Source organism: Fistularia commersonii, chromosome 27, assembly GCF_037954325.1.
Source record: "Fistularia commersonii isolate RoL2024-O1a breed Wild chromosome 27, RoL_Fcom_v1.0, whole genome shotgun sequence".
Lineage (NCBI taxonomy): Eukaryota > Metazoa > Chordata > Actinopteri > Syngnathiformes > Fistulariidae > Fistularia > Fistularia commersonii.
Window position 1 is genome coordinate 6,664,381 of NC_141310.1, and position 26,487 is coordinate 6,690,867.

The following is a 26,487-nucleotide window of genomic DNA, read 5'->3' on the forward strand; positions in this document are numbered from 1 at the left end:
TTTATCATTTTTACAAACCAAAAAAAACATAATTACAAATCATACCATTTGGGTATGTGATGAATAACTCAAACATTCAGTGATAATAACCAGCAGTGTTACAGAGAGCTGAAGCTAATTTCTTCTTTATAAGTATCTATAGTGTAGTTTACCTTTTTAATTTTCATGTTTGTCTGTGGAGGAAAGTCAACACCAATACTACTGGTGGTAAATATATATATATATTTCCCATTGAAATGGAAGATGAAATGCCATAAAAAATGCGACTCAATTGTGTGCTCAGTTTTCAATTAAACATGATGCGACAAAAGAAGCAAGACTTCACATACTAAAAAAGGTGCTTCAATTAATATATTAAGTAGAAACAAGAACAGATTCACTTCTGCCAATATATACTCTTATAAATCAATATATAAAACCTCAGACCAAAGTACATATTCATGTCCCTTTTTTAAAATATCATCCAGTCTCATTCCTTTCTGTTGAGTCACATCCTGTTTGAGGCTCCCAAGACTTAAACAACTTAAAAATATACAAACATCATAGATTCAAGTTTACAAGTACCATCAAAATAAGAGCAATCCTCCGCATTTGCATTCACCATCATTTAAATCTGCAAAAGCTTGCAGGTTAATATATCCCAACAATCTTTATGTGGATTTATTGTATCAGATTTCTGTCAATTATTCTTAAAATTGTGTCATAAATGTTTACAATCTAATTATATTTGCAATTTTTAAATATGTTGTCATGTATTTCCTTCCTTTTAAGCAAAGATTTCTAACATGTGAAAAAGTCATAGGTCAAAAAAGACGTAGGTGAATAACCATGCAGTTTTTCTTTTGATTTATTACATTTAACAATGTCAATGTTGACTGCTGCTATCCTGAGTTGTTTTTTTTACATGGAAAAAAAAAGTTCTTTGGGGTATTAAGAGAAATAAAACCAAAAGTTAAATCCATGATTTTGTTCTTCTCATTCTGGAGACCCTCAGAGCTCAGGGAACCTTGACTTCTAGCCGATAACCATAATATTTATTATCACTTGAAGACTCAGAGCTGTTTGAAAGAACTGATGATCAGGTCTACTTCCTGTAAACGACGATCAGATTATGGAGGCGCGGCTGTGTCACTTGCACTGCTGGTAAAACTAAATCTTGATTGTGGGTTTTGCTATTAATCCGTAAAACGTAGCTGGAATATTGAGAATGATTACTTAGGTTGCAGAAAAATAACATGGTGAAATAATTCAAGTCTTTGCTTGTGATTTAATGAAACTGACATTTTTAAAGAATCCAATGCCACATCTCCTAAGAGTTTGGCTTCTCTCAACTCACAGGTTTCAAAAGAGACATTGGAAATCAACAGTACAAGGACTGTCAGTTAAATCCTCGGCAAAAGCGATGCTAGAAAAATTATATATATTATATAGAGGCCCAGTACAAAATCTCACAGGTAAACCAATACCCGGTTATAATTCATTTTACCCCAAATCTATAGGAATACTTTTAATATCTGTGGCAGCTAAAATGTGTCAAGTCATCATAAATGTTTTTCATGATCCAAATAAATATATGTCCATGTGTGCAGAATGTCAGGAAAGGGTTTGACCCAGTTCACACAGTGTAAATACCACAAATAGCTGCTTTGTGATTAAACTGACTCTGAAAGACTGTTCACATGGAATTCAAGTTTAAAAAAAATAATAAAAAAAAAATAAATCAGTGAATACACAACACAAATAGAAAAATAGAAATACATTATTAGCAGTGCTGCACAGGACTGTTGTTTGGTTGATTCACGATAAACCAGTGTCCCCTCACTTCCGTTCATACATTGATCATTCATATAAATAGCAGAATTAAACACACTCATGACCTCCCCCCAAAACAAAATATGGTGGTGACACACGCTAACCCAACACTTGGTTTGGAAAAAAAAAGAACCCTTTAGAGTGGGTGACTGATTGTGCGGGGCTTCTTGTGGGGCAATAGTTCAGTGACAAGAAAAATATATGGTCACTTTTTAAAGGTGCCCTTTCCACTTTAGGATCCTGAGTCTGCTTATCCTTCAATGTGAGAGGTGGGGAGTTGGCTGCATGGATATATGATGAGAGATGGATACAACGGCAGAGGCAATGCTAAGCTAAGAAAGCATTTACTTCCAGGTATACACGGGACCCGAGGCTTCAATAGTGTGTGGAGACATAGATGGAAAAATTTCAAATTTAGAATAAAACTGATAACTATTTTGATTTTTTTTCTTAAAATCATCCTGGATTGAGCAACAAGTTCAGATGTGATAAAAATGTCATAGTATCATTTGGACAATATATTTTTAAGCTATTAAAAAATTAGGCTAATTCATTTTTATTTTCCTCAACATTTAAAACCCCAAGAAAATTACATGTGTAAATTGGACAGAAAGTATCTATGAGTGGACAGGAAAATACCTAAAAAGCTGCAGGAGTCCCTGAAAATGAGCGAAATATATTGATGTGAGAGGAAAACCATCACAATTATAAATGCTACACAATATTAAAATCAGTAAGGTCAAGGTAAAAGCAGTTCCACTTTGACCCAACCACTTGTTGACACAGTAAGGTCATGGATCTCTAGCACCTTCACTATGATGGGATCTGGACCTAAGACCGTTACCAGGTGCACCATGTAGCTTGGTGCGCTCAAATGGGAATTCTTCCTTTTTTTACAAATTCTGCATTGATTAGGTTTTTGGCGGCTGATGTTTTGGTACGATGCAATTCTGTGGAGCAAAGTTTGTTTGCCCTGTGTGTGGGCACCAAAGGTGTTACTCCACAGGCTGGCTTATCAATCACACAGGTTCTCTTCCTGGGGGGTTTGGCTATCACAAAAGCTGCTTTCAGCGACTCAGCAAATTCAGTTCTGGTGGCCAGGTTTCAACCAGGAGAAGGCAGTTGCTGCATATTTATACCACAACATATAGATATTTAATGCCGACACTTTGCACTAGAATGGCAAGATTACAACCTGAATCAGTCAAATGGGACAAATTCTTCACATACACGTTTCAGCTGAAAATGTTGATCTTAAGAGGATGATCTGTCCTCCCACTGCAGGACCACAGTATTTTCTGCAATAATGCACAAGTTTGCATGTCTGAGAGTTGGGAGGGGTTCACTTGATTTCCTTTTACTCCCTTTCAAAGCAGCTCTTCTGATCAATTCATACAGTTATGTCAGTAGTGAAAGGACACTTGCAGTATGAAGGAAAATCATAATCATTCTAGTATTATGGTCCTCCTGGAGAGCGCTATGTCAACTTTGAGTGTTTAACCTCCTTGCCGTGTTGTCTCATTGCAGGGCCCGTTTCTGTTCCTCCTGTAAAAAGGCCTGTTTCTCCATCAATTTCCTGAACAGTCCCTGTCTGTTGTCCAGCAATTCTGCGTGCTGCCCACATTCTGCAACACGCCGCTGGTCCAGTACCGCAACGGCATTCGCATTCTGTATGGTTGAGAGACGATGGGCGATGATTATAACTGTCCTGCCTGTTGATTGGACAGGAAGGTAATTATTCGACTGGGAGATATAAAAGCATTCTGTATGACATTTATTTCAATAAAAAGAAATCCACCTTCCATCAGACGCTCAAGAGCCTCCTGGACCAGAAACTCATTCTCAGCGTCCAAGGCACTGAGGAAAGATGGTTTGTCAAGGTTTCTTTCAACTTTATAACTGACAATGACAATGCAGAAATTTAATGTGTTGCCTCTGCCTCCTTACCTAGTTGCCTCGTCTAGGAGCAGGATCTTGGGATTCTGAAGATCATAATCAAGACAAACAAACCAAAAAAAAAAGAGATAGAGATGCTGGTGAAGCTTTAAGCTTGGGGTCTAATGCTCTAATTTCTAGGGCAGGTAATGCATGTCTTCACATTGATTTAATCTAAAACACGTATGGTGCTTCATTACCTTCAGCAAAGCTCTGGCTATGGCTATTCTTTGCTTCTGACCACCTGAGAACCAAAACAACAGGGTCAGTGTTGGCACAAATACCACTTAAATATCTAAAAATGTGCAGCCTTTACACATCACGAGTGCTTTAAAGGTCTGAATAACATCTTTAAAATCTTCCCGTATAACAGCTTCACCAGTATCATACAGATGGGCATATTTTTACACACTACAGACTCTATGATTACAACATGACAATGCTGTATTACGGCACTATTAGTCAATTCTCGGTTGCATTGCCAACCCTGATACACACTATTGTGACACTGTATCCTCACCTGACAGCAGCACCCCTTTCTCCCCTACCAAAGTGTCAAAGCCCTTGGGAAATGCTTGGATGAAATCATATGCATTGGCCACCCTGGCCGCCTTGTGGATATCCTCTGCTGTCACGGGTTCCGTTGCGCCGTATGCAATGTTGTCTCTGACAGAACAAGAGAACAGCACTGGTTCCTGGTAGAGGAGAGGAAAAAAGGAGAGGAGAGGAAAAAAGATGGAGTGTATGGTGGTAAAATCTTCATGTAAATGAAAGGTGTCAAGTGTGTTTTATGTACAGTAAATGTATGAAAAGGATTTTTACCTGGCTGACGGTTCCGATGTGATTTCTGAGCCAATAAGGATTCAAGTCCCTGATGTCATGGCCGTCGACAGTGATGATGCCTGGAAGAGAAAAATTACTTAGGGAAAGCATTCTAAGGGTGAGACTAGAGAAGACATGAAACAGGCCAGCTCTTACCGGTGTCACAGTCGTACAGCCTCAGCAGCAGGGAGACAAGGGTGGATTTTCCACACCCACTTGGTCCGACCACAGCCATGACGGTCCCAGCAGGGACCAGCAGACTGAGATTCTGGAATATAGGCGCGTCCTTACGAGACGGGTAAGCAAAGGAGACATCCTGGAATTCCAGCCTACCCTTCAGCTGGTCTGGAGGAAGAACCAGGCCTTCTGGTGAGAAAAAGAGGGACAGAAAGATTTAGTATAATTTGTCCCAACAGTTTCCAAAATACAAAGTCCACATTATACAGAAGTACTATAATTGTCATTAAGATTTACAACAAGTTTCTCTGTAAGACTAAAGTTGGTTTTCCTTGCATATTTATTAATAACTTGACTCAAAGCATTCTAAGTGCATACAAAGAAGGCTCTTATCAGTAAATTATCTTGGGAAATCCAATCAAAATATATAGTGCTGCTTTATTGATTATCTTGACCAAACCATGAGATTTACAGATGAGACTCAACCTACAATTACCATAACCTTACCACTCAAGGTAACATCAATGGAAACCAGTTTGGAGAGCATAAAAAGTCAAGTGGTAGCAATTTCATAATTTTCAACCAGTAGGATAGACTTTAAGGCACATGCTTAGAGCAAGCACTGACCATCTAGAGGGAATTCAGGCTTCCTGTCCAGCAGCTCCCAAAGTCGGGCCCCGGCACCAAAACCTTTCATCAGCTCAGAGTAGAAGGAACTCAGGCCTACATGGAACCACAACCCAACCCAGGATTAACCTCACATATATGACATACTGACAGCACAGCTAAAACACTCAGAAGTCTGCAGTGTGTGTGTGTGTGTGTGTGTTTGTGTGAATGTCGCACTACCTGCAATGCTGATGCCCACCCAGAAGGTGTACATCAGGAAGGACGAGAGCTCTCCCACCGTCATGTGTTGACAGGCCATCAGAATACCCCCTTTGTACAGCACTGACAAGATCATCATGTTACCGCTCAGACCAGTCTGAGACACACAGACACAGATACTTGACCAGTGAACATAAGCTGAATTACTGACTATGACACACACTCAAACACACATTCTAATAGAAAAAAAATCAAAACACAAAAGATAAAATGAATATCGTGGAGCATGATTCAGGATTCACGCAGCTTAAGGTGCGAGAGAGACTTCAATTCATTACAACTTAAATATACGCTGAACTTAAAACTAGGAAGGGAGTGAAAAAATATGAATTTAAGTGTCTGAGTCAAACTGCAAATTAAAGTATTTTTGATTTCTGAAAAAGTAAATAACCAAAATGCACCACATTTTCAAATGAAAACTGCAATTGAATGATATATTTGCACTGAATTGCGTATTCACATTTACAAATAAATGCTTGAAGTTTGTGATTCTTGATGTAGAAATGACTGAACTTCAATTAATTCTTCAAAAAATTACATAAGAGTAGCTTGGTAAGAGTAGAAAAGACAAGAGTTTTAATCTAAATACGTGAAAAAACAAATGGCCTAAATGACATTTATGAATATCTGTTCCAAGTCCTTGTTTATAATGGCCATTTTCAGCATACAGATTGTGACTAGCGAGCTTGCAGGTTGCTGTTGTTGCATGCTGCGAGGTGCACTCTGGTGCAAAAGCATGCAGAGCTGAAGGGGGCTTGAAGAACTGGCTGAAATGGTCTGCCAGTCATAAGCTTCAACCCACAGCGTGTTTCCAGTACATATTCAATAGTTGCTAACAATAGAAATAATGTTATCATGGCTTAACAGCAAACAAAAAAAATACACATCATGTCAATGAAATTAGGTCTTATTGTCTCATGTTTAAATGCTTTATGGGTCTTTTGGAGGATTTTTCCTGTTAAACCTGTGTCATTTACAGGCACTGCAAGAGTCCTTGAAATAAAAGAAGAAGCTTATGCGCAACAGGCTGTTTGCCAATAGTAGCTGTGGTTTGTAATGGGGGAGATGGACAGACACACTTACCACTCCAAAGAAGCCAGCTCTGAGCAAAGCCTCCCTCCAGGCCAGGCTGAGGACATGGTCTATCCTCTGGCCATAAGCCTTGACCTCAGACAGTTCTTTACCAAAAGCCCGGACTGTCCTCAAGTTGCTGATGCGTTCCTCAGCCAACTGCGAACACAAGTGGCTTTATTAGACGATTAAACTATTAGACTGTCAAAGAAGGACATCTTAATCAAATTCTAAAAATCTGATTTAAGTGCAGACCAGTAATTTAATGGGAGAAAAAACACAAGGGGGATATGCAACGCTTTTAAAACTGTGGTAGGAAGTAACATCAGGTTTTATAGACATGACGATGTTGCAATCCTAATGTGTCATAGCATCCTTTCGTTCAAATTACCACATCCCCATTACTGTCTTCAGCTAAATTAGAATTACAAAAGTAGCTCTCCTGTACTTCCACTTTGCATTTGAATGTATGTTTCTGTGTACCTGAGTGACTTGTGCGAGAGCATCTTGTGTACGTTTAGAGATGGAGCGAAGGTATCGACCATAGACCACAGCCAGACCAGCCAGTGGTGGCACGATCAGTAACACGAAGCTTGCCAGGCTAGGGGAGACGTAGAACTAGGAGGGAGGGACGAGATAGAGAAGAGCTGGGTTAATGAAATAATGGGAGGGTAAAGTAGGGGGCAGGGAGGCAGGGGAGGAAGTCAGACAGCAGGGATTAGCAGAACTGGCAAAACGGAGTACTAGGTCTGGTAGTTATTTCCAGTGATTCTTCCTCATACCAAGAAACAATAACATTTCCTGCAATGAAACTATATGCCTGTAATGAATGTGTGGGCATTTCTCAATGCAATGTGGAGGGAGGGGGCGTTGTTTGCTCATTGTGTTGCATGAATTTGGTTTGAGGTTCTTGACAAGAGTTCAGACAGGTGTGAGTTTCCAATGAGCCCTTCTATTTGTGAACTTACACTACAACAGTTAAATAGTGTAGACACTGAACCCCTAACTGCTCCCCTGGCACTGCTGATTCATCTGAATGCAGAGGAATAATATTCCACGAGGGATTAATAAAGTATGATAAAATTAAATAAACATATGCATCTGTTGAATAGGCACATCTGTCTGAAAGGATAGTTTGTCAACATCTGAGACTTTTATGACTGAAGGCATGTGACCTGTGAAGTGAAGCACACGATTGGCAAGCCTTGTCACTAGTTTAATGTGTCCTGGTTGAACTGATGATTTAAAAAGGAAACAGAATTTTAAGACTTTTCTGAATTAATGTGCCTAATACCAGAGCTGAAAATGAATGAACAAAAGAAAAACACACAATTCACAATTATAAGTTATAATGCAAAGGACATTTATAGGCGATTATACAATTACTAGTTACAAAAATCTGATTCTGATCTTTTTTTTTAACCTTACAACCATGTAATTAATTCACATTCATCATATAATGAAGAGTATATGGATTTTGTAATACAAGACTTATGTAGTATCCACAAGTCGAGATATGGCTGATCTGTAACCGCTAAGTATGACTTCCTTACCATCATACTGACACCAGCAGCTGCCTGGGCAACGGCTCTAAGGCCATCTGACAGGTTATCGGTGATGGAGCGGCCAACCACCGCTGTGTCAGCGGAGAGCCGGTTGATGAGCTCGCCTGTTCTGTTGCTGTCAAAAAAAGCAACTTCTTGTCTGATAATGGAGGAGAAGACGGAGGCACGGAGATCACGGACGATCTGTTGGCCTGAGGGGAGTTGGAGAAGAAGGATTTACCAGTTTCACAGAGAGCACTTTTGAGGGGGCATTAGGGGTGAATATTTTGACCAAATAGGCATTTTGAAGATATGAATTCACAAGTAAAGCGCAAAATGTGTGCATTTTCCTCACAACGTCCATACTGCACTGAAATAAACTTTTTGTAATCATGTATGTTTTTAATTAGTGACTTTTTCAGTGTCACTCCTGGCCTCACCTGAAGTCTGCATGAGGTAGACCCTGGCAGCATTGGCTGCGCCCCCACAGAGGAACACTCCTGTTAGCATGACACACAGCGACGTCAGGGAGGCTGTCATGGTCTCTGTGTCTGTTCCAGTTGTGTAAATAGTGTCAATTACTCTCCCCAGGAGGAAAGGTGCGGACATGGTGACTGCGCTGGAGACCGTCAAGAAGCCGACAGCAGCTGCAGCGGGGGAAGGAACAGACAGGGTTGAAGACTGAAACAAAAGGAGATGGCAGTGGGAGGTGCTGTGAACCATTAATGAAGGTTTGAAGAGCTCAGAAGATTTGAGACATTTTGTAATTGAGCTGAAGAAACTAATCATGGAATCTTGGGAGTATTTTCAACATCTCACATTATTATATTTCAAATTCCAGACAATTTCTTCTCATAAAAACATTTGTTAAAAATAAAAAAAAGTTTTACCGGTACTTAGTATACATTTTTATTTATGAAAAATGCCTCACTTTTTTTTCTAAATCAGAGTGGAACCAATTAGTACATCAGCATTATCCATCATAAAAATCATCAATGTAATCAAAAATCAGCAAGACGTTACCTGAGACTTAACGACAAACTTCCTAAAAATGCAACATATTATTTAATTCAATTTGAATGATTTAACATTATACTCAAAAGGTCACTCATGCAGTGACGTGTCAGATTTAATTCATTCATTGTTAATGAAAGAATTTCATTCAGTAGCCTTTAACCACCATTCATATAACCCCAATTCACCTCAGTACACCGGGGTTAAACTAGTTTGTGTGTGTTGTGACGTAATTTTCCATGCCAAAGCACATACTGTCATACGGCCTTCTTAGGCAGATTCAAAAATGGCTTCAAGCAGCAGAGAAGCCTCTCCTTGTGAAGTTTGACCAGGTATTTCCAGTTTTGTTCACAAAACTACTCAATGCGATCAGATTTATTAGTGTTGCCTGATGATAAAAGCATAATAAGCCTCTATCTTGACAATCAAAAAAAATACAGGATTTTTATGTAAACTGACCAAATTAATATAAATGGAACTGAGAGCTTCAATGAGAGTTTCTGGTAACTCTCTTGTTTTTCACTGAAATAAAACTGAAAAGTAGACAACAATTACGGTGGCAAGATGGGGAAAAAACCCTAATGGACTTCAGGAAAAGGGACTTGGCGCTCTTCTTTAGAAACCCTCTCTTAAATGTGATAATGTTTGTGATATGCAGACGATATGTGATATGCAGACGAGAAAACGCGGCCCTTGGAGGCAGCTCAGGCGAGCCTGGTCATCAGCTATTTGATTGAGATGGGGCAATAATCAAAACATTATCACAATATCTGAAACTGCAATCAAAAATATGGCTTTAAAATCTAAATATTACTTGACTAAAAAATCATTATAAAAATAATTGATACACTTCCAAGAAAGCTGAGAGTAAGCATTGCATCATTCTGCTGCTTTCACAGTCTCTTTCATAAGTGGTAAGATGAATTACATTTATGTAAAGTACCATCACGCGGAGCACACAAGGAATTCCTTCATTTGATTCTCCAAGGTAGACACTGTGCTAAAAGACAATCGTCTCAATGAATGGATTATTTCTCTATATTACCCAACCTTAACCACAACTAAAATCCACATGATCTTGTCTTGCTACCACTTCACATGCTTGTAATAAACACAATCTTTCAGTTTAACAATGTTTTCTTCAATAACACACACAATATATAAATTCAACACGCTTCTGTCAAATTTTTATCCACTAATTATCCCATGACATTGATTTAATTGTTCTGACTTCACAAATTGTTCAGTATATCAATGACACAAATGGCTGCAGCTCTCACACACACACACACACACACACACACACACACACACACACACACACACACACACACACACACTCTACCTGCCAGTCTCCATCTCTCTGGGTGTGCGAGTTGCAGGATTCTCCTGACATCATCCAGAGGAACGGTGGTCGGCGCATTGCCACTCTCGGAATCCGACCGTCCCTTCAGTGATCCGGAAGCAGAGGCAGCCGAGGAGCTAGCGAAGGCAACAGGTGTGTGTGAGAGTGTCCTTGCTTTTGACGAGTGTGAGGACAGGAGCACCGGCAAGAACTGCCTCCTGGGTGGAAAGAGGAGGGAGGCGGAAATCGTGTCACCGGCCGCCGGTCGTTTCCTCCTGGGAGCCGGAGCGAGGGGGATTCGGTGCCGCAGCCAAAGCATCCTGAGCGAAGGAGGCGGTCCGTGAACGCACCTCGACAAGCGAATTAACAGCCGCATTATTGCACTTGTCTGCTACCGACTGGAAGCGAGGTGGAGTTGGCGGAACAAGAAAAAAGCCGACATTTACTTTTCCGGTTCAACGAATTTCAGAGTCGGCGAAGAGCTGTGAGGTCGACACGTCCATAGCCGGGCCGTCGAGGCGCTTGTTGTGCCCGCATTATCGAATTTAAACCGTTATTGTCTGCGTTATCTGCCTTTGACAGCCACTTCACACACTTTTATCTCTGACCACCGACACCCACCAACACCCAGCCTGTCACTGTCATCTGCCGCGCAATGTCTGCCGGTCGGTCGGGTGAAAAGAGCTCAGTCACGGCGTCCGACTCTCCCTGACACTAAACCGAGCCCGAAGCGAAGAGCGGAACCAGGGAAGGTGACCTCGGTTCAAATCTCACGTACACACGACACCTTCCACCAGACTGGGAATTTCAATGGCCGGTGATATAAGCAAACTTTCACAGGCAAAACCAAGCGAGCACAGAGCAGGGGTTCTTCGAATACATTTCCGGCAGGCTTCCCGTCGCGAAGCGCAATGCCGCCCTCTACTGGTGATAAATGGTAAGCGCTCATTTGTTTCGATTCCCAAGATAGGATTCACTTCTCAGACTTTTTAAATAAAAATGATCAATTCTTGGATCATTGAAACCTGTTCTGCTGATGCTCGGGGCTGTTTAATTGTAACAGTTTGTTTAAATTTGCCACCTGTAACTGTCTTAATGAAAGCTTAATGAAAGCTTAATTTGAACAAAAAGGACACAAGTGCAAAACCTATGCCTAAATAAATTACTTCTTCTTCTTCTTTCGGCTTTTCCCGTTAGGGGTCGCCACAGCGAGTCAACTTTCTCCATCTAACCCTATTCTCTGTATCTTCCTCTCTCACACCAACTACCTTCATATCCTCTCTCACTACATCCATAAATCTTCTCTTTGGTCGTCCTCGAGACCTCTTGCCTGGCTGTGAAACACTGGTACGGTGTGCTGTAGGGGTAACAGAGAAGTTCAAGGTGGAGGTGGGACTCCATCAGGGATCAGCTCTGAGCCCCTTCTTGTTCGCAATGGTGATTGATAGGCTGACAGATGAGGTTAGACAGGAATCCCCATGGACCATGATGTTTGCAGATGACATTGTGATCTGTAGTGAGAGCAGACAACAGGTAGAGGAAAATCTAGAGAGGTGGAGGTATGCTCTGGAAAGGAAAGGAATGAAAGTTAGTCGCAGCAAGACAGAATATATGTGTGTGAACGAGAGGAACTCGGGTGGAGCGGTGAGGCTACAGGGAGTGGAGATCAAGAAGCTGGAGGATTTCAGGTACTTAGGGTCAACAGTCCAGAGCAACGGAGAGTGCGGAAAAGAGGTGAAGAGACGGGTCCAAGCAGGTTGGAATGGGTGGAGAAAAGTGTCAGGGGTACTATGCAATAGAAGACTATCGGCCAGAATAAAAGGAAAGGTGTACAAGACAGTGGTGAGACCAGCGATGATGTATGGACTAGAAACTGTTACAATGACCAAAAGACAGCAGGCAGAACTAGAGGTTGCAGAGATGAAGATGTTGAGGTTCTCTTTGGGAGTGACCAGGATGGATAGGATCAGGAATGAGTCTATCAGAGGGACGGCACATGTTCGATGTTTTGGAGAGAAGGTCAGAGAAGCCAGACTGAGATGGTTCGGTCATGTACAGAGAAGAGATAGTGAATATATTGGTAGACGGATGCTGGAATAAATTACTAACATCATAAAATTCAATGACAATGAAACATATGTTAAACAAGGGCATTGTGCATTTAAACAGCACATTGATAACATAGAGGGAAAAAAAAAGTGTTTGTCACATGGTCAAAATCGGCAAGACTTCATTGTATTTACAGAGTTCGCTTTATTTAGGCTGTCCATACAAAGCAAAACACATCACATCAGGAGCCAATTTCTAAAACACAGCATATCACATGCAAGTGTTGTTTGAAAAGTAATGAGATTACATCATCATGTGTGTTGTGTGCGCGTGCGTGTGTGTGTAATCATACAATTCCACAAGAGTGATAAGGGCCTCTTCAAAATAGCAGGGAGGATCCATTCATCTCCCTGATAACATTGTTGTTTAGTGAAAAGAAAACTGGTTGCCTCTTACTAGGAAGAAACAGTTTGTGGACGCACAAAAACTATCACTCAAGAAAAACTGCCAAAGCAGACAGATTCAGAAGTAAACAGGCAAAGTAGTGCAAAAGATTACCGGTAAGTGTGAGCCACACAGAGACAGGCAGACTGAGACACACAGGCACACACACATATGCACAGAGGCTAAAAAAATGTTAATGGCAGAATTAGAATATAAACTACAAATATACTGGATTGTAATGAAAGGCCACGATGAAAGGTTTTCTCTCTTGTAATTGATAGCTTCCACGTTTTTATCCTGCAGACGCTCAAGTGCTGAATAACTGAATATGCTCTCAGAGGGTCTGGGGGAGGGGCAAACTTCAGATGATAGAAAACTGAATGCCATGATTTCTGAGGCGTTCAATCAGAGTGGTATTGGCAAATGCTGCTCCAGGAGTATAAACACCTCCCCTAAATAAACAGAGGACAGAGAAGAATTCAGTGAGAACCCAGGCCTACTCTCATGACAAACAAAAAAATGCCAATCAACAATCGATGATGTCCCTATCCTTGATTGTGTGTTTCTGATATTATCTAACTCTAGTTATCTAATAGTTCACTAATTAACCAGGATTTCATTATAATTTATTTAAATATATTATAAGTAGATTTTTGTGGAAATGTAACTAAATTCATTGTGAACCAATGTCCAATCACAGCATGGTATAGCTATCCAGACATCCAGGTTATTCACAACGTAACAATTTACAGGGAGGATTTCTGCAGTGCAATTGTGCAAGATACAGTTACTTCAGTGCTCATTTTTGGTGCATGTGTTTGAGTATGTGTTCAAATCAGTGACAGGCAGAACATTGGGGGTGATTGCAATCTCACCTCTTCGGCAGGGCTTTATTTTCATTGAGGATGGTTAGAGCAGCCTGGACCATAGCAATGGGTGTCGCCACATATCCACACTCTGGGCAGTAGAATAGACTCAATTATAAAAACCATTACACATCATGAATAGCCACTGCTCATAACAAATTATCCCACCAACGACCTAAACATCTATTACTCTTTACATCCAGATTACAATGTACTATTTTATTATACCCTAATCATTTTTAGTTACCTGGTCCTTGAACCAGTGTACGAATCTTGCCGCTGGGTTTTTCCCGGGAGGGGTCTTGTCCATCTGTGAATCCCTCTCCATACAGCGCAAACCGAAAAGATGAACCTTCCATCTAATATAAACACAAACCCCCACATGATTATCTTCCGGCTGGCAAACTTAACAATTTGAATGTATCAGCGTCTACAATTTCTCTTACCTGCCTCCTTGTTGGTCCCGCCTTGGAAAAGAGTCCAAAAGAGAAGAACTCTGGGTACTGATATGGTCGTAACAATTGACAGACGGCCATTAGCACAAAGACATTTCAGGTCAAATTATAGTCAGTTGTGGCTGCATTGGTCATTCTACTTTACCTTGATGAGCAGGTTGCGTCCGCAGTTAAATTTGACCAAGAGCCAGAACATCATGCCAGCAAACATCAGCTTAATAATGCTGCCAATTCCTCCAATGCCCGCATACGCTCCATACTGAACCTACAGCGAAACACAATACAATAAACTGTTTGAGGACAGCGGACATGGAAACTTTCACAGATCAAAAACATTTATAAGAAACATGCTCATATCATGTGCTTCCAACACGAATTCTTAAAAACATTAAATTCCAAACAAATAATATTCTGACTGGTGTAGCTTGATGCTCCTCCGCCAAGTAGCGCTGTGTTCTCTTGACGACTGACGGATCGGAGCCCATGAAGGGCACCGTGTACTGCTGGATTTCGTTGCTGAAGAAAAGATTGCCTCTGGAGATATACACAAACAGAAAGAAATGCAATCTAAACATCTTATATTTTAACAGGAAAAACAGGCGGTACAACATTATAGTCAGGTGACAGGTCTGTGTGATGTGTTGTCAGTAGGGATTGTGTTCTTTGTCTACATGTGTAGAGCACTGACTGCAGGAATTAATGCTTGCCACCTACAATCCCCAGTGATGACGAGTTAAACTCTGGGGTGATTGGGAATGATTGTTTAGCCTCATGGCGATTTTCTTTCAACCGAAACATGCATAGTAGGACTGAAAGGATCTCAAGTTCAATACTACCTTTTTCGAGCAAAACTCCAAAGATAATGTGATTAAACATTTGTATTGAATTTACATATAAAGACGGAAGCTAATGAGACTTGAAAACCTTTGGAATGCAAATACAAGTATTACGTAGTGAAATGTAAGACAAACAAATATTGTCTTAAGTGAAATTCTTAATGACAAGATCTAGATATAAAGAAAAATTGTCACTGCATGTCATGCTCTTGTATTTCATGATTCCTGACTATCATAAGCAAGTGACTCCTAATCATATCAATATGATTAATAAAGTCATTGTAGGCAGTGATCCAAATGATACTTAGTTCAGCAAGCTGGTGTAACCTAGGAAACATACAAGCTTCTTTTAGCATGGCCAACAGACCTCCGCTTCAGCTTTGAGCCAGCAATTTGGAGAGGTTTGTGATTTAACTGCCTTCGAAGACTTTGCAGCTTGTGGCTGTCGGCAAATCCATAAATGGCAGACTGCCAAGTGCCATCATGGATACATCCACCCTGCAAGAGGTGAAAGCAAAAAAGAGAAAAAAAGAAATATAATGTATATATAAATCAAAAGTGAAACCGTGACAGAGACAGAAAAAACAATTTATGGAACGAGTTGGTACAGGAAGCCTTTGATTTAAGGGGTCAATGATATGTAAGATGCAGCCCAGTGCACTGCACTGACACATGGGTAATGTAGTTACGTACGTCCGACCCCGTACTGATTGTCAGGAAGCTTTCCACTGCAGTGAGGACACCTACAGAAAATTAATGAAAACCATGCTTTAGATTAAGCCAAAATATCAATGAAACCACTAATAGACAATAGGCCATTTCAAACCAACTTCAGTGATTTTTTTTCCATGCTCTATACATACCGTTGAACTGGTCCCTGGTGTAAAGCACCCCCATATCAGCGGGAATGGAGTCAAATCCACAGCTCCCTATGATGTACACACCATTTTCTCCAGCCTGCTGGTGGTAGTTCAATTCCATGCCCTCCAGAAACTGCCCACCACCATTAAGAAAGCCACAAGTTCAAACACAAGATCAGTTTAGTGGTTTAAAGGCTGTTAAACACAAACAAAAAGAGGACTAAGTAGCTTTTCAAACTATTCTGTTGTGAATGAATGAACCCATACAGCCTAAAAACTCCAATTAAGTGGATATTTGACCCACCATATCGATTCAGATACCAACAAGGAAAACTGCAATAATGCGGCTACGAAAGACAGCATTTAATCTAATAGGATAAAGCATGGAACTAAGCGAGTTTGTGATCTAACATGATTAGACAACCAGCAAGTGAAGGAATCCGTTGCTGAAAACATCCCCCAAAAATGTATTGACAGTATGGAGTTCTAGAGGGCAGATTATATTTCACAATTTGCAATTTAATTAATTGGACTTTGAGCACTTTGAGTTTTTGTCATTTACAGGATCACATATGATTAGGGCACTGCCCTTTCTCTGAGTCCCTGGACTGTTACTAAAGAAATTAATGAAAATGTTAGGAGCATATAATAGGCTATCCTTTGGCCTGTCACTTTCAAGGGGATCCTGCAAGTATCAAAAGGCAGCACATGAGTAACAATTAACAAAATAACAACACTATATGGAGTATTGCAGCACCATATACCTGAGGCTCCCCACAGATGTCAATATGATGGGCCCCGTTCTCCACACAAGCTTTCACAACCGGCTCACCATAGAACCTGTACTATGGACATAAAGATACACACATTTTTTTTTGTTTATTCAATATCCCACATTTGAATATGTTTCCTGTATATGCTCTGTTGGTTGCTGTCAAATCTCCATGAACTGTTGCTCATTGCTAATCCTCTATGGGTACAGACAAGCGTTGACACTAGCTTACTGCCTGCCAGTAACTTTCCTCACTAAATCCCCCCGACATGATTCCATCCATTGTCACTCAGGCTTTCATTTGGTTTATTTTTGGCAAACAGCTGACTCATAAAACCTTCCTCTTTATTTTCCATTAATTATCATAGATGATTGTGTCAACCTTAAATGCTGCAAGTTCTTTTTCTTTCACATGGTTGATAGATTGTAGTGCTTTCAGTGTGAAACATGTTTACATATTTGGGATAAAAAAAAAACTAAAATTATTAAATGGTTGGTCTCCTTTCTGCCTTCCTACTGAGCAGTCTCTTGCCACTGTAGAAGGACAATTTGAAACAAGTACTAGAATTATTCATAGGATGCAGAACACAATCGCTACACACAATGGGGCTTTTTATGCGCTGCAAGTCAGTAGCCTTCATTGTTGTATCAACAATGTTTTGTGTGTTGAGACAGAAAATATATATATTTAGAAAAGAGAAAGAAAGCTGGAGAGAAAGATGGTGAATATTACAATCCTAATAACGCTACCAGTATGAGGAAAAACAAGTGTATCATGTCACAGAGCAAGAAAAATCATGACGGGCAAAAACTGAGTAAAAACCTTCTCTACTTACAGGTCCAACACAGTTGAGAACTATAACAGCCTGCTTGCACATGGCAGCTAAGGAGGCTGGTTCCTGGACATCGGCCACAATGATATCAACTTCTGTCCTCAGCTCTGGCTTACCTAAAGAAACACACAAACTAGATCTTTTCACATGATGAATGATCATTGACTATTGATGCAACAGGCTACAATTGGCCATTAAGCTGGTCCCTGAAAATGAAGAATGATTTGTAAAAGTAAAAATTTGCGGTAATTAAATATAAAATAATGTAAAAAATACCAAACCCTAGTCCTTACAAAATTGTTTTGTGTGGAGGACAAACAAAATCTTTTTGATATTTAAATTATGTCAAGATCCATGAAGTCAACTACTGTGTATTGGATGTATGATTTTGTTAATATAATTTTGATAATTATTCCTTTTTGTTTCAATAGGAAATGGAATAAATTTAGAGGGGGTTGGTTTTAACATATGTCAGCATTTAATTGCTGAATTGAATAACTGAAAGATCAGTGTGCAGTAATAGATGGGCTTAATAGGGAGATGGTATGTTCCATCAGCTGTTGTTCACTCCCCAAAGACTAAGACAAACAGGAGGGGATTAATAGAACAGCAGCTAATCCTTTGGAAACTTAATTCCAGGAAAATAGAAGAGCTCGTTGATTCTAATTTTCCATTTTAGATAAATAGATCATGACAATGCATTGATAGTACACTACGTAAAAAAAATACTGGCACATATGCAACAAGGTAACTTAATTAAAATGACTGATATTTCTGTTCAAGTTCGCTTTAATAGAAGGCATTTCAGTGAAAATGTACTAATAGATGGTGTTAATATTAGAAAACATACCAAATTCTACTGCGGTTGAGAAAATTAGTTATCACAGAAAGCAAGTTGATAGCACCCGATCACTCCTCGTTTCCCTCACATCTTGTGGAAAATAAACCGAACAAATATCCAGATAACATCATTTCAAAGCAATTAGTTGGCAGGTTTTTTTTTTTGTACTTTGAACTACATTGGCATATTTTGAACGTAAGATTAGCATGACTAACTATCTCCTCTCTGTGAAGTCGGGCAGATGATCAGGCCAGTCAGGGGGGAAAAGTTGCAGTTAAGTATCAGACCATTAGAGATAAAGGACACCCTCGACAATAAAAAAATCCGTTTGTCACTGAATGTGACGTAGCTGTTTTGACAGCCTTAAAATGTGATAAAAAATTAAAAATCAAGAACATCTAGTTATGGTGCAAGAAAACTACTTTGTCAATCTGCGACAACGGGCGCAGATGCATTCGGGTTACGCACTGAGGACGGCGGCGGCCTGCTCCAGGACATGTTCCAGTTTCTGTCTGCTCCTGCCGGCCACGGCCCACTTCAGGGTCCCTCCCGGTCCTTCGCACACGGTCCGGGCCACCTCCTCCACCACAAACTGTCCCGTGAACCCCGAGGCACCGAAGATAACCAGATGGAAAGGCCTGCTAGCGGAGACGTCTACACGAGCCATTACGAAAGTGGCAGGCAGACAGAGCACTACAATACCGCTCCCTTTCTCACCGACAGGCGGTTTGAGGGACCAGGGAAAGTAGAATGAATACGACGCACCTTGTTTTGACGAATGCTACGGAAGTAGCAATGGTACGTTTAGCCGTTGGTTACTCTATTCAGCGACCAAAACCGGTTACAAATGAGAATCGACTGTGTTTTAAAATGCATAATGCTGTATATATGTCTTATATTTTTGAGAAGATTCGCATGCAGCTTCCCCGTCATCATTATTATTTTAATCATTTGATTTGTATTTAATTTCCGATTGGCCCTCGCAGTATTCGCCTTTGTGACGACATCAATGTGCGTCTGCTGCATGACTCCTTGCGGAGTTGTGAAAACAAGTGTGGGGTCAGTCAAGATGCCAAAGTCTCAATGTCACAGGGTCTTACCAGAGAATAAACTGGTAAAAGTCAACCTTAAATCGTGTTGAATATATATATAGGACACCTGGATTGAGGTACGTTTGTGTTTCTCGATTAAATCCTATAGAATTAAATTTAACTGCACCGCTCTGTGAAGCTAGCGAACGGATGTCAGACATTCGGCTAGCACTAGCAGCATCATTACCCCGTCCAAAGTCTCACTGTAATACTGTATTTTACATAGATTACTATATTTTCCCATAGCTTTCCAGAAGAGGTACGACTAGTCTTTCAACTGTCACTTGTATTGAGAAATCACATCGTCAGTCTGGTCGGTACTGTTCGTCCACACGTGCTAAGCCAACAGTAGCTGGCAGCATGAGACAATTCACCGCCTGGCCTAACATTAACTCGAGTACCAGAGATGTCAATATTACGAGAGTAAATTGACAAATGATCAGATTCTCATTACCTCTAGTTATTGATGGCTTGTTGATTCAACTTTTAAAGCACCTCACATAGTTGTATGAGATTACCCCTACTCCAACTTGTATTTTTAGTTCTGTGTAACATTTCAGAGGGCAGGAAAACAACAGTCTTTTATCTGTTATTCTTTTCTTTAGATTTAGGCCGTGGCTGAGGTTGACCGTACCATCATCAACTGGTTCACCATGCCTGCCCTGATTTGTAAAGTGTTGGAGCTGGCAGTGCGCTCTACTTGCTGTCAGACCATCAGGAGGAGATCCTGTCTGTGCAAGGCAGTATTGGCTCCTTTAGACTGTTCTGGTCTTGGTGTTCCTGTGGCATCTGTGCCTCACAGAAGGACCTACAGCTTGGACTCTCTCTCAGGACCTGGTAGGCCAACTCTTGGTGTGAGTTCTCAGAGCCCCCATGCTGAGCGAACTTCGTCCTCCTCAGCTCTAACACACAGGAATCTGTCTGCTGTCGCAGTACAGGTAGGTGGTTAGCTTGATAAGAAAAAAGTATGTTTAAATGGATATATTTCTTATTTTGTTAGTGTAGGTGTAGTAATAACAAAATAATATCCTGTTTGGCATGTTATGTTGTGGAACACTCATTATGATAGTTAAATGCTGGGTAATGGGCTTCTAAACAAAAGTTAGCCATATCTAAGGTTTGGAATTCTACTGACAAGCAAAACAGTAAGCAAAGTAAATGCCAGCTTGTTGTTGGGCGTCCATCTTCTTGTATAATTAACTTGTAATGTCTTAAGTCAAACTAGTCTTAACTAAGGTAAATAAAAAGTAAATATATAAGATGCCATCCTAAATCTATCATGTTAATACTGGTCCTTGCTACTTGAATAATTACAGGTGTGAAGATTAACTACATCTATTGAAAAGAATTTATTACAATGACCATTTTCTCACTATTTGCCCATTTTCAGGGCCAACGTCGCCCTCTTTGTGTTTATGATTTCCTGGATGTTGGCGAGTTGGAGGAGAATGTTCGCAGGGCTCAGATGTGTAAAAAAACCAGACACTTCATTGTGGACCCAGACCTGGCAAAATTGATAACACAGCACTTGGAGCCTGATCTCCAGGATGCTAAGACTGTTATTTTTGAATGTAACCCAGGTATGAGCTTTCATGGTACATTTTCTTTTCTCCAGATGGTATGATACAATAACAGGCTGTGTTATTTGCAGGTCCTGGGGTGTTGACAAGGACATTGCTCAATGCTGGAGCCCAGAGAGTTGTTGCTCTTGAGGGTGATAAGTCATTCCTGCAGGAACTTCAGGTAATACAATCATTTCCATGCGCCAAACAACTTGTCATTTCCCCTAATTAATCCCTAGTTCTGATCATACTCAAAAGATCTGAATGTACTTTTAAGTCCTATTTTAAATTAATATGAATATAATATAAAGTGTTTGAAAAATTATTCTTAGAAAGGTTTTTATCCATAAGTGTGACATCCATCTATCCATCTTCCCCTGCTTATCCGGAGTCAGGTTGCGGGGGCAGCAGTCGGAGCAGTGAGGCCCAGACCTCCCTCTCCCCCACCAAATGGTCCAGCTTCTTTTCTCTGGGGGTACCCCAAGGCGTTCGCGGGCCAGCCTGGAGACATAGTCTCTCCAGTGTGTCATGGGTCTTCCTGTGGTCTCCTCCCAGATAAACGTGCCACGGAATACCTCCTTGGGAGGCATCCTGAACAGATGCCTGAGCCACCTTCTCTGACTCCTCTCGATGCGGAGGAGCAGCGGCTCTACTCCAAGCTCCTTACGGATGACCAAACTTCTCACCCTATCTCATTTTCGGACCCTTTTATCCGCAATCTCACTACCCACAGCTTGTGACCATAGGTGAGGGGGGAAACGTAGATCGACCGGTAAATTGAGAGCGTCGCCTTTTGGCTCAGCTCCCTCTTTACCACGGTAGACCAGTAGTCTGCATTGCTGCAGACGCTGCACGTATCCGCTTGTCAATCTCCCGCTCCATTCTTCCCTTACTTGCGAACAAGACCTCAAGATACTTGAACTCCTCCACTTGGGGCCGGACCTCTTTCCCGACCCAGAGTGGGCATTCCACCTGTTTCTGTTTTAGCACCCTGGTCATAGATTTGGAGGTGCGATGGCGAATTTGTGACAAAGGGCAGCCCTGGTGGAGTTCAACTCTCCCTGGAAACGGGGCCAACGGGGCAACCATAAAAACCTATCTTTAACCTAAAAAAACAAAAAACAAAACTGTGCAATATTTCATTTCACTGTGCACTATTCAGAAACTGCAATATTTCATCTCATCACAGCTACACTGTGCAATATTTCATCTCATCTCATAACAGCTACACTACAATTTTCCCTTCTATCATACTATTGTGCACTCCTTACCTCACTTGTTACTAAGACACTTATAGTTTTATCACTGTTTACTAAGACACTTTATAGTTTCACTGAGACACTTTATAGTTTATAGTTATTTTTATTTCTAATTCTGCCTTTTCTTTTATTATTTATTACTGTTATATTTTCTGTAACTCTGGCACAGCAATTTCCTTCGGGATTAATAAAGTTGTTCTTATTCTTAACTTACAACTGGCAATGCAGACCAAGCTCCGATCCTGAATATCCTGGGACTGAACAGCCCGTATGACGGGCCCCTCCCAGGATTGCCCATGGGACACGGTTGAATGTCTTCTCCAGATTCACAAAACACACATAGATTGGTTGGGCAAACTCCCATGCCTCCTCGAGGACCCTGCTGAGGGTACAGAGGTGGTCCACTGTTCCACAACCTGGACGAAAACCACACTGCTCCTCCTGGATCCAAGGTTCAATGACCGGCTGGACCCTCTTCTCCAGCACTGCTGAATAGACCCTAATAATAATGAGATGAGATGAGATGAGATGAGAACAACTTTATTTATCCCGAAGGAAGTTGTTGTGCCAGAGTTTCAAGCAAAAACATAACAGTAATTGATAATAGTAGGAAGGAGGGAGAGTAAGAATGTCTTAAGAAGGTCTTAAGTACAAAGATTTGAAGATTCCCTGCGGCTGAGGGAAGAGGAATTAAAAAGTCTGATAGCCTCAGGTAGGAAAGACCTCCTGTGGCGTTCAGTGGAGAAAGAGGAGAAACTCTGGCAGGCAGCTGCCCGAGACAGCGCTGGAAGTTGAAAGTTGAAGTTAATAATTATCCTTTATTAATCCCAGTGGGGAAATTCGCTCTCTGCAATTAACCCATCATGGATGAACCATGAGTAGTAACCATGAGCAGTAGACCTGCGTCCGGGCAAGGGGAAACTCGGTCCAATGTTTGTCTTCTTCATGAGGGTCTTCTGAGCCACACTTTGTCTGGTCTCTCACTGGGACCTACTTGCGTTGGGTGACTACAATATAGCTCTCAGGATCACCGGGACACACAAACCCCTCCACCATGGTAGGGTGGCAGCCTACGGAGGGGTAGAAGTGTGACATTTCTATCTTAATTCCTATACTTCCATTGTTATTATACCTTTTAATTGTTATGCTTTATTTTTGTAGGACCTGGAAGGTTCACTTGATGGTCAATTGCAAGTGGTTCATTGTGACTACTTTAAACTGGACCCCATAGGCAGTGGGAATCTAAAACCCCCTGCCATGTTCACTGACAAACTCTTCACTGACTTGGGAATTTCGGAATCCAGCTGGACTGATGGTGAGAAACAGGTTTTCATTTGCCAAAACACAAGCTGCTCCTCAAATCTAAAACGCTATGGGCTTCCTTACAAACATGCATACATACAGAAAAAGCTAATTGCCTCTGTACTTAATTATCTCTGGGAGCAAAGAAATCTTTTAGGAATCAGACTACCCAAACGCCTGCCTCAAATTCCATAACTAAACAAATATAGAGCAATACTTTAAAATTAGAATGTATTTCTATATCATCTAACTGTAATATTGTATTGTATTATCATTTTCTATTTAAAATGGTGATAATATAGAAATCAACTAGTTATTTGCTATCTTACTAACTTGAGCTCACTTATGTGTTAACCTTTTAACTCAGTAAATTCAGTTATTAATAATCAGCCTATCTTCTTCACTTCCTTACTTAATAAAATCAATGCATTATGTCTGATTAGATGCTTGTCTTACATCTTGATGTATTTGTTCGTTTCTCTAGATGTCCCAGTGAAGGTGGTTGGCATCCTGCCCCAACGTAATGAGCGTGGCATGCTGCTGAAGATGGTTTATGCCTTGTTTGAGCGTCTGTCCGTCTTCAGATATGGAAGAATAGAGCTTAATCTCTTCATGAGTGAGAAAGAATACCTGGTAATAGAAAAATATGATTTTCTTTTCAAAAATACTATATCCAACCCTCATTTTTTTATTGCAAAAGCTTCATATATCCATTAATAACGTATGGTGAATACATTTGTAACTATTATGCTCTGCCATCAGAATGGTTACGTTGAATATAGTGTCCATCATTTGAACATCTTAACTTACTAACTACTTGCTAGAAAACATTAAAAACACATATTCCTCTACCAGAAACTGGTGTCACGCCCAGGTGAAATGATGTATTACAGAGCCTTCAGTGTCCTTTGGCAAATGGCTTGTGATATCGAACTTCTGCACAAGGTATGTTTGGGCCTGGGGTCGAGCTATTCTGATAGATCTTCTGGACTTATTGATTTCATATGACAATTATTTACTAGTGTGTTTCAAGGTTAGCTAGCGACCATTTGGGACCCGTTTGTGAAGCCTACAGCTTCAAAAGGCTTTTTGTTAAGAACGTCCACCATCGGTCAGTTGATATTCTAATATGCAGAAACATTACTTTAACATTGGTCAAAGTATTTGGTGTAAAACAACAGAGGGACTGAGCTACAGAACTACCACAAATGGGCAAGATCTTTTTCCAGAGACAGCTTTCCTAAGTGAACACATTTTATATGCTCTGTATTTTGTTTTGAATTCACTCAACTTTGTTTACTGGAGAGTCTTTGCTCAGCTTACCCAGTAGTGCTCAGTGCTTGAATTTTTCCCAGCAATTAGGTACTTCCTCCCAGGTGAGGGGATTTAATATGCTTGATGCAAATATGGCTCAATATTTTATTTATTTTATTCACTATTTTATTTGGTTCCTGAATATAAGCTAGGACCAAAAGATTTCTTATTCTTTTGACTGCCTTATACTTACATACACTTCCTAAATAATAATGGAAAATGGGTGTCTGCAGGAGCCATGGGAGTCATTTGTGGTTTCTTCCAGACAAAGTGCCCCAGCTGCCAAAGGCAAGGTAAAGAGGTTTGAAGGCACCGTAGCGTCAGTGTAAACTTGACCATGTTGCATTTCAGACAGCACAACACCCACCCCCTCTGCCTTCTTCCCCATTTTTTCTGCCTAGCTTCCCAACAGCCACATGTGTTTGGTACGTCTCCGTCCACGGGCTGATCTGTTCTCTGCAGGCCTTACGCCCTCAAATGCCTCCACCCTGCTGATGATGGTCAAACAGTGTCTGGCAAAAAGGAAGGTCAAGCTCATTGACAGGCTAAAGTAAGCAATACACACAAAGATAGTAAAATTGTGCAGAGATAATTTTGCTGCCCTCCAATGCGTATGTTGCATCAATTTGCAAAAACGATACAGCACAGTAGTCATATGCAGCTGTTGTATAGGTTTTTGAATTATACTTATACTTTTCCCATTCTTACCTTTTCTTGTATTCCAGCCTCTGGTCACCAGATAGTGGGAGTAAATTGTTATCAGAGATGAGAGTGCCAGAAGACATCTTGACAGGCCATGTCTATCCAGAGGAGTATCTTCAGCTGTTTCAGCTGATGGACAAGAGCCAGGAGTTCACTCAGAGCTGGCTGTATGAAGAGATCCTGGAGAACACGCAGAGAGAGGGATGGGGTTGAAATGGATCCAACTCCAGCATGACGAGCCAGTCACTGATTTTCAAAATCAATGACAAAAAGGAAATATAAAAACTTTTATAATATACAGATCGTGGACTATAAAGCTATGACTTATGAATTGACTATTGACATCTTTTAAGATATGAGATGCAGATGTTAATGAAAATGGCATATTAAGAAAAAAAAAAGTGAAATTGTCAGCTCATTAATATTTACTGTATTTTTATTGTGATGTAAAACACTTGGATGGATGGAATTGATTAAAAGGTGTGTGACTCACTATATGTAAGACACAACGGAGGAGCAGTGTGTTAAGTGTTCTACTTAAGTTAAAATTTGCAGTTGCTGCATAACAAAGGCTTCGATCATTTTTGATTCAAAATGGAAAAGGAACTGCAGAATCTTTTATGCCTAAGCACAAATATTAATAGCAAAAATGAATAAAAATGTCTGAATGTTCCCTCTTAAAACAAATACATT

At 40.6% G+C, this 26,487-nt stretch overlaps 3 protein-coding genes across 4 annotated transcripts; 1 reads left to right on the forward strand and 2 right to left on the reverse strand.

Annotated features, from left to right (window-relative positions):
* Positions 1–2,495: 2,495 nt before the first annotated feature.
* On the reverse strand, positions 2,496–11,523 carry abcb10 (ATP-binding cassette, sub-family B (MDR/TAP), member 10). 2 transcript variants are annotated; one of them, XM_086174965.1, is made up of 14 exons: positions 10,609–11,523; positions 8,690–8,896; positions 8,259–8,461; positions 7,189–7,323; positions 6,718–6,864; positions 5,596–5,731; positions 5,374–5,469; positions 4,726–4,935; positions 4,570–4,649; positions 4,268–4,442; positions 3,948–3,991; positions 3,760–3,794; positions 3,611–3,669; positions 2,496–3,524 (listed from the first exon to the last, which is right to left on the reverse strand). In XM_086174965.1, exons 1-14 carry the CDS (start codon positions 10,982–10,984, stop codon positions 3,331–3,333), a joined length of 2,097 nt encoding a protein of 698 aa, XP_086031091.1. In that variant the 5' UTR covers positions 10,985–11,523; the 3' UTR covers positions 2,496–3,330. The 2 variants fall into 2 exon arrangements, with proteins under 2 accessions (XP_086031091.1, XP_086031092.1); XM_086174966.1 differs by having other exon boundaries at positions 8,690–8,930; positions 10,609–10,835.
* A 1,318-nt stretch (positions 11,524–12,841) lies between these two features.
* Positions 12,842–19,513, reverse strand: LOC147217921 (saccharopine dehydrogenase-like oxidoreductase). Its single transcript, XM_086174656.1, has 12 exons — positions 19,033–19,513; positions 17,727–17,839; positions 16,883–16,963; positions 16,122–16,251; positions 15,952–16,001; positions 15,626–15,756; positions 14,839–14,956; positions 14,568–14,687; positions 14,414–14,470; positions 14,215–14,326; positions 13,977–14,058; positions 12,842–13,553 (listed from the first exon to the last, which is right to left on the reverse strand). Exons 1-12 carry the CDS (start codon positions 19,229–19,231, stop codon positions 13,463–13,465), a joined length of 1,284 nt encoding a protein of 427 aa, XP_086030782.1. The 5' UTR covers positions 19,232–19,513; the 3' UTR covers positions 12,842–13,462.
* A 73-nt stretch (positions 19,514–19,586) lies between these two features.
* On the forward strand, positions 19,587–26,303 carry tfb2m (transcription factor B2, mitochondrial). Its single transcript, XM_086175059.1, has 10 exons — positions 19,587–19,732; positions 20,261–20,593; positions 21,046–21,235; positions 21,307–21,398; positions 23,638–23,791; positions 24,263–24,411; positions 24,634–24,723; positions 25,326–25,385; positions 25,494–25,642; positions 25,818–26,303. The coding sequence occupies exons 2-10, from the start codon at positions 20,309–20,311 to the stop codon at positions 26,005–26,007; spliced, it is 1,359 nt and encodes a 452-aa protein (XP_086031185.1). The 5' UTR covers positions 19,587–19,732; positions 20,261–20,308; the 3' UTR covers positions 26,008–26,303.
* The last annotated feature ends 184 nt before the right edge of the window (positions 26,304–26,487 follow it).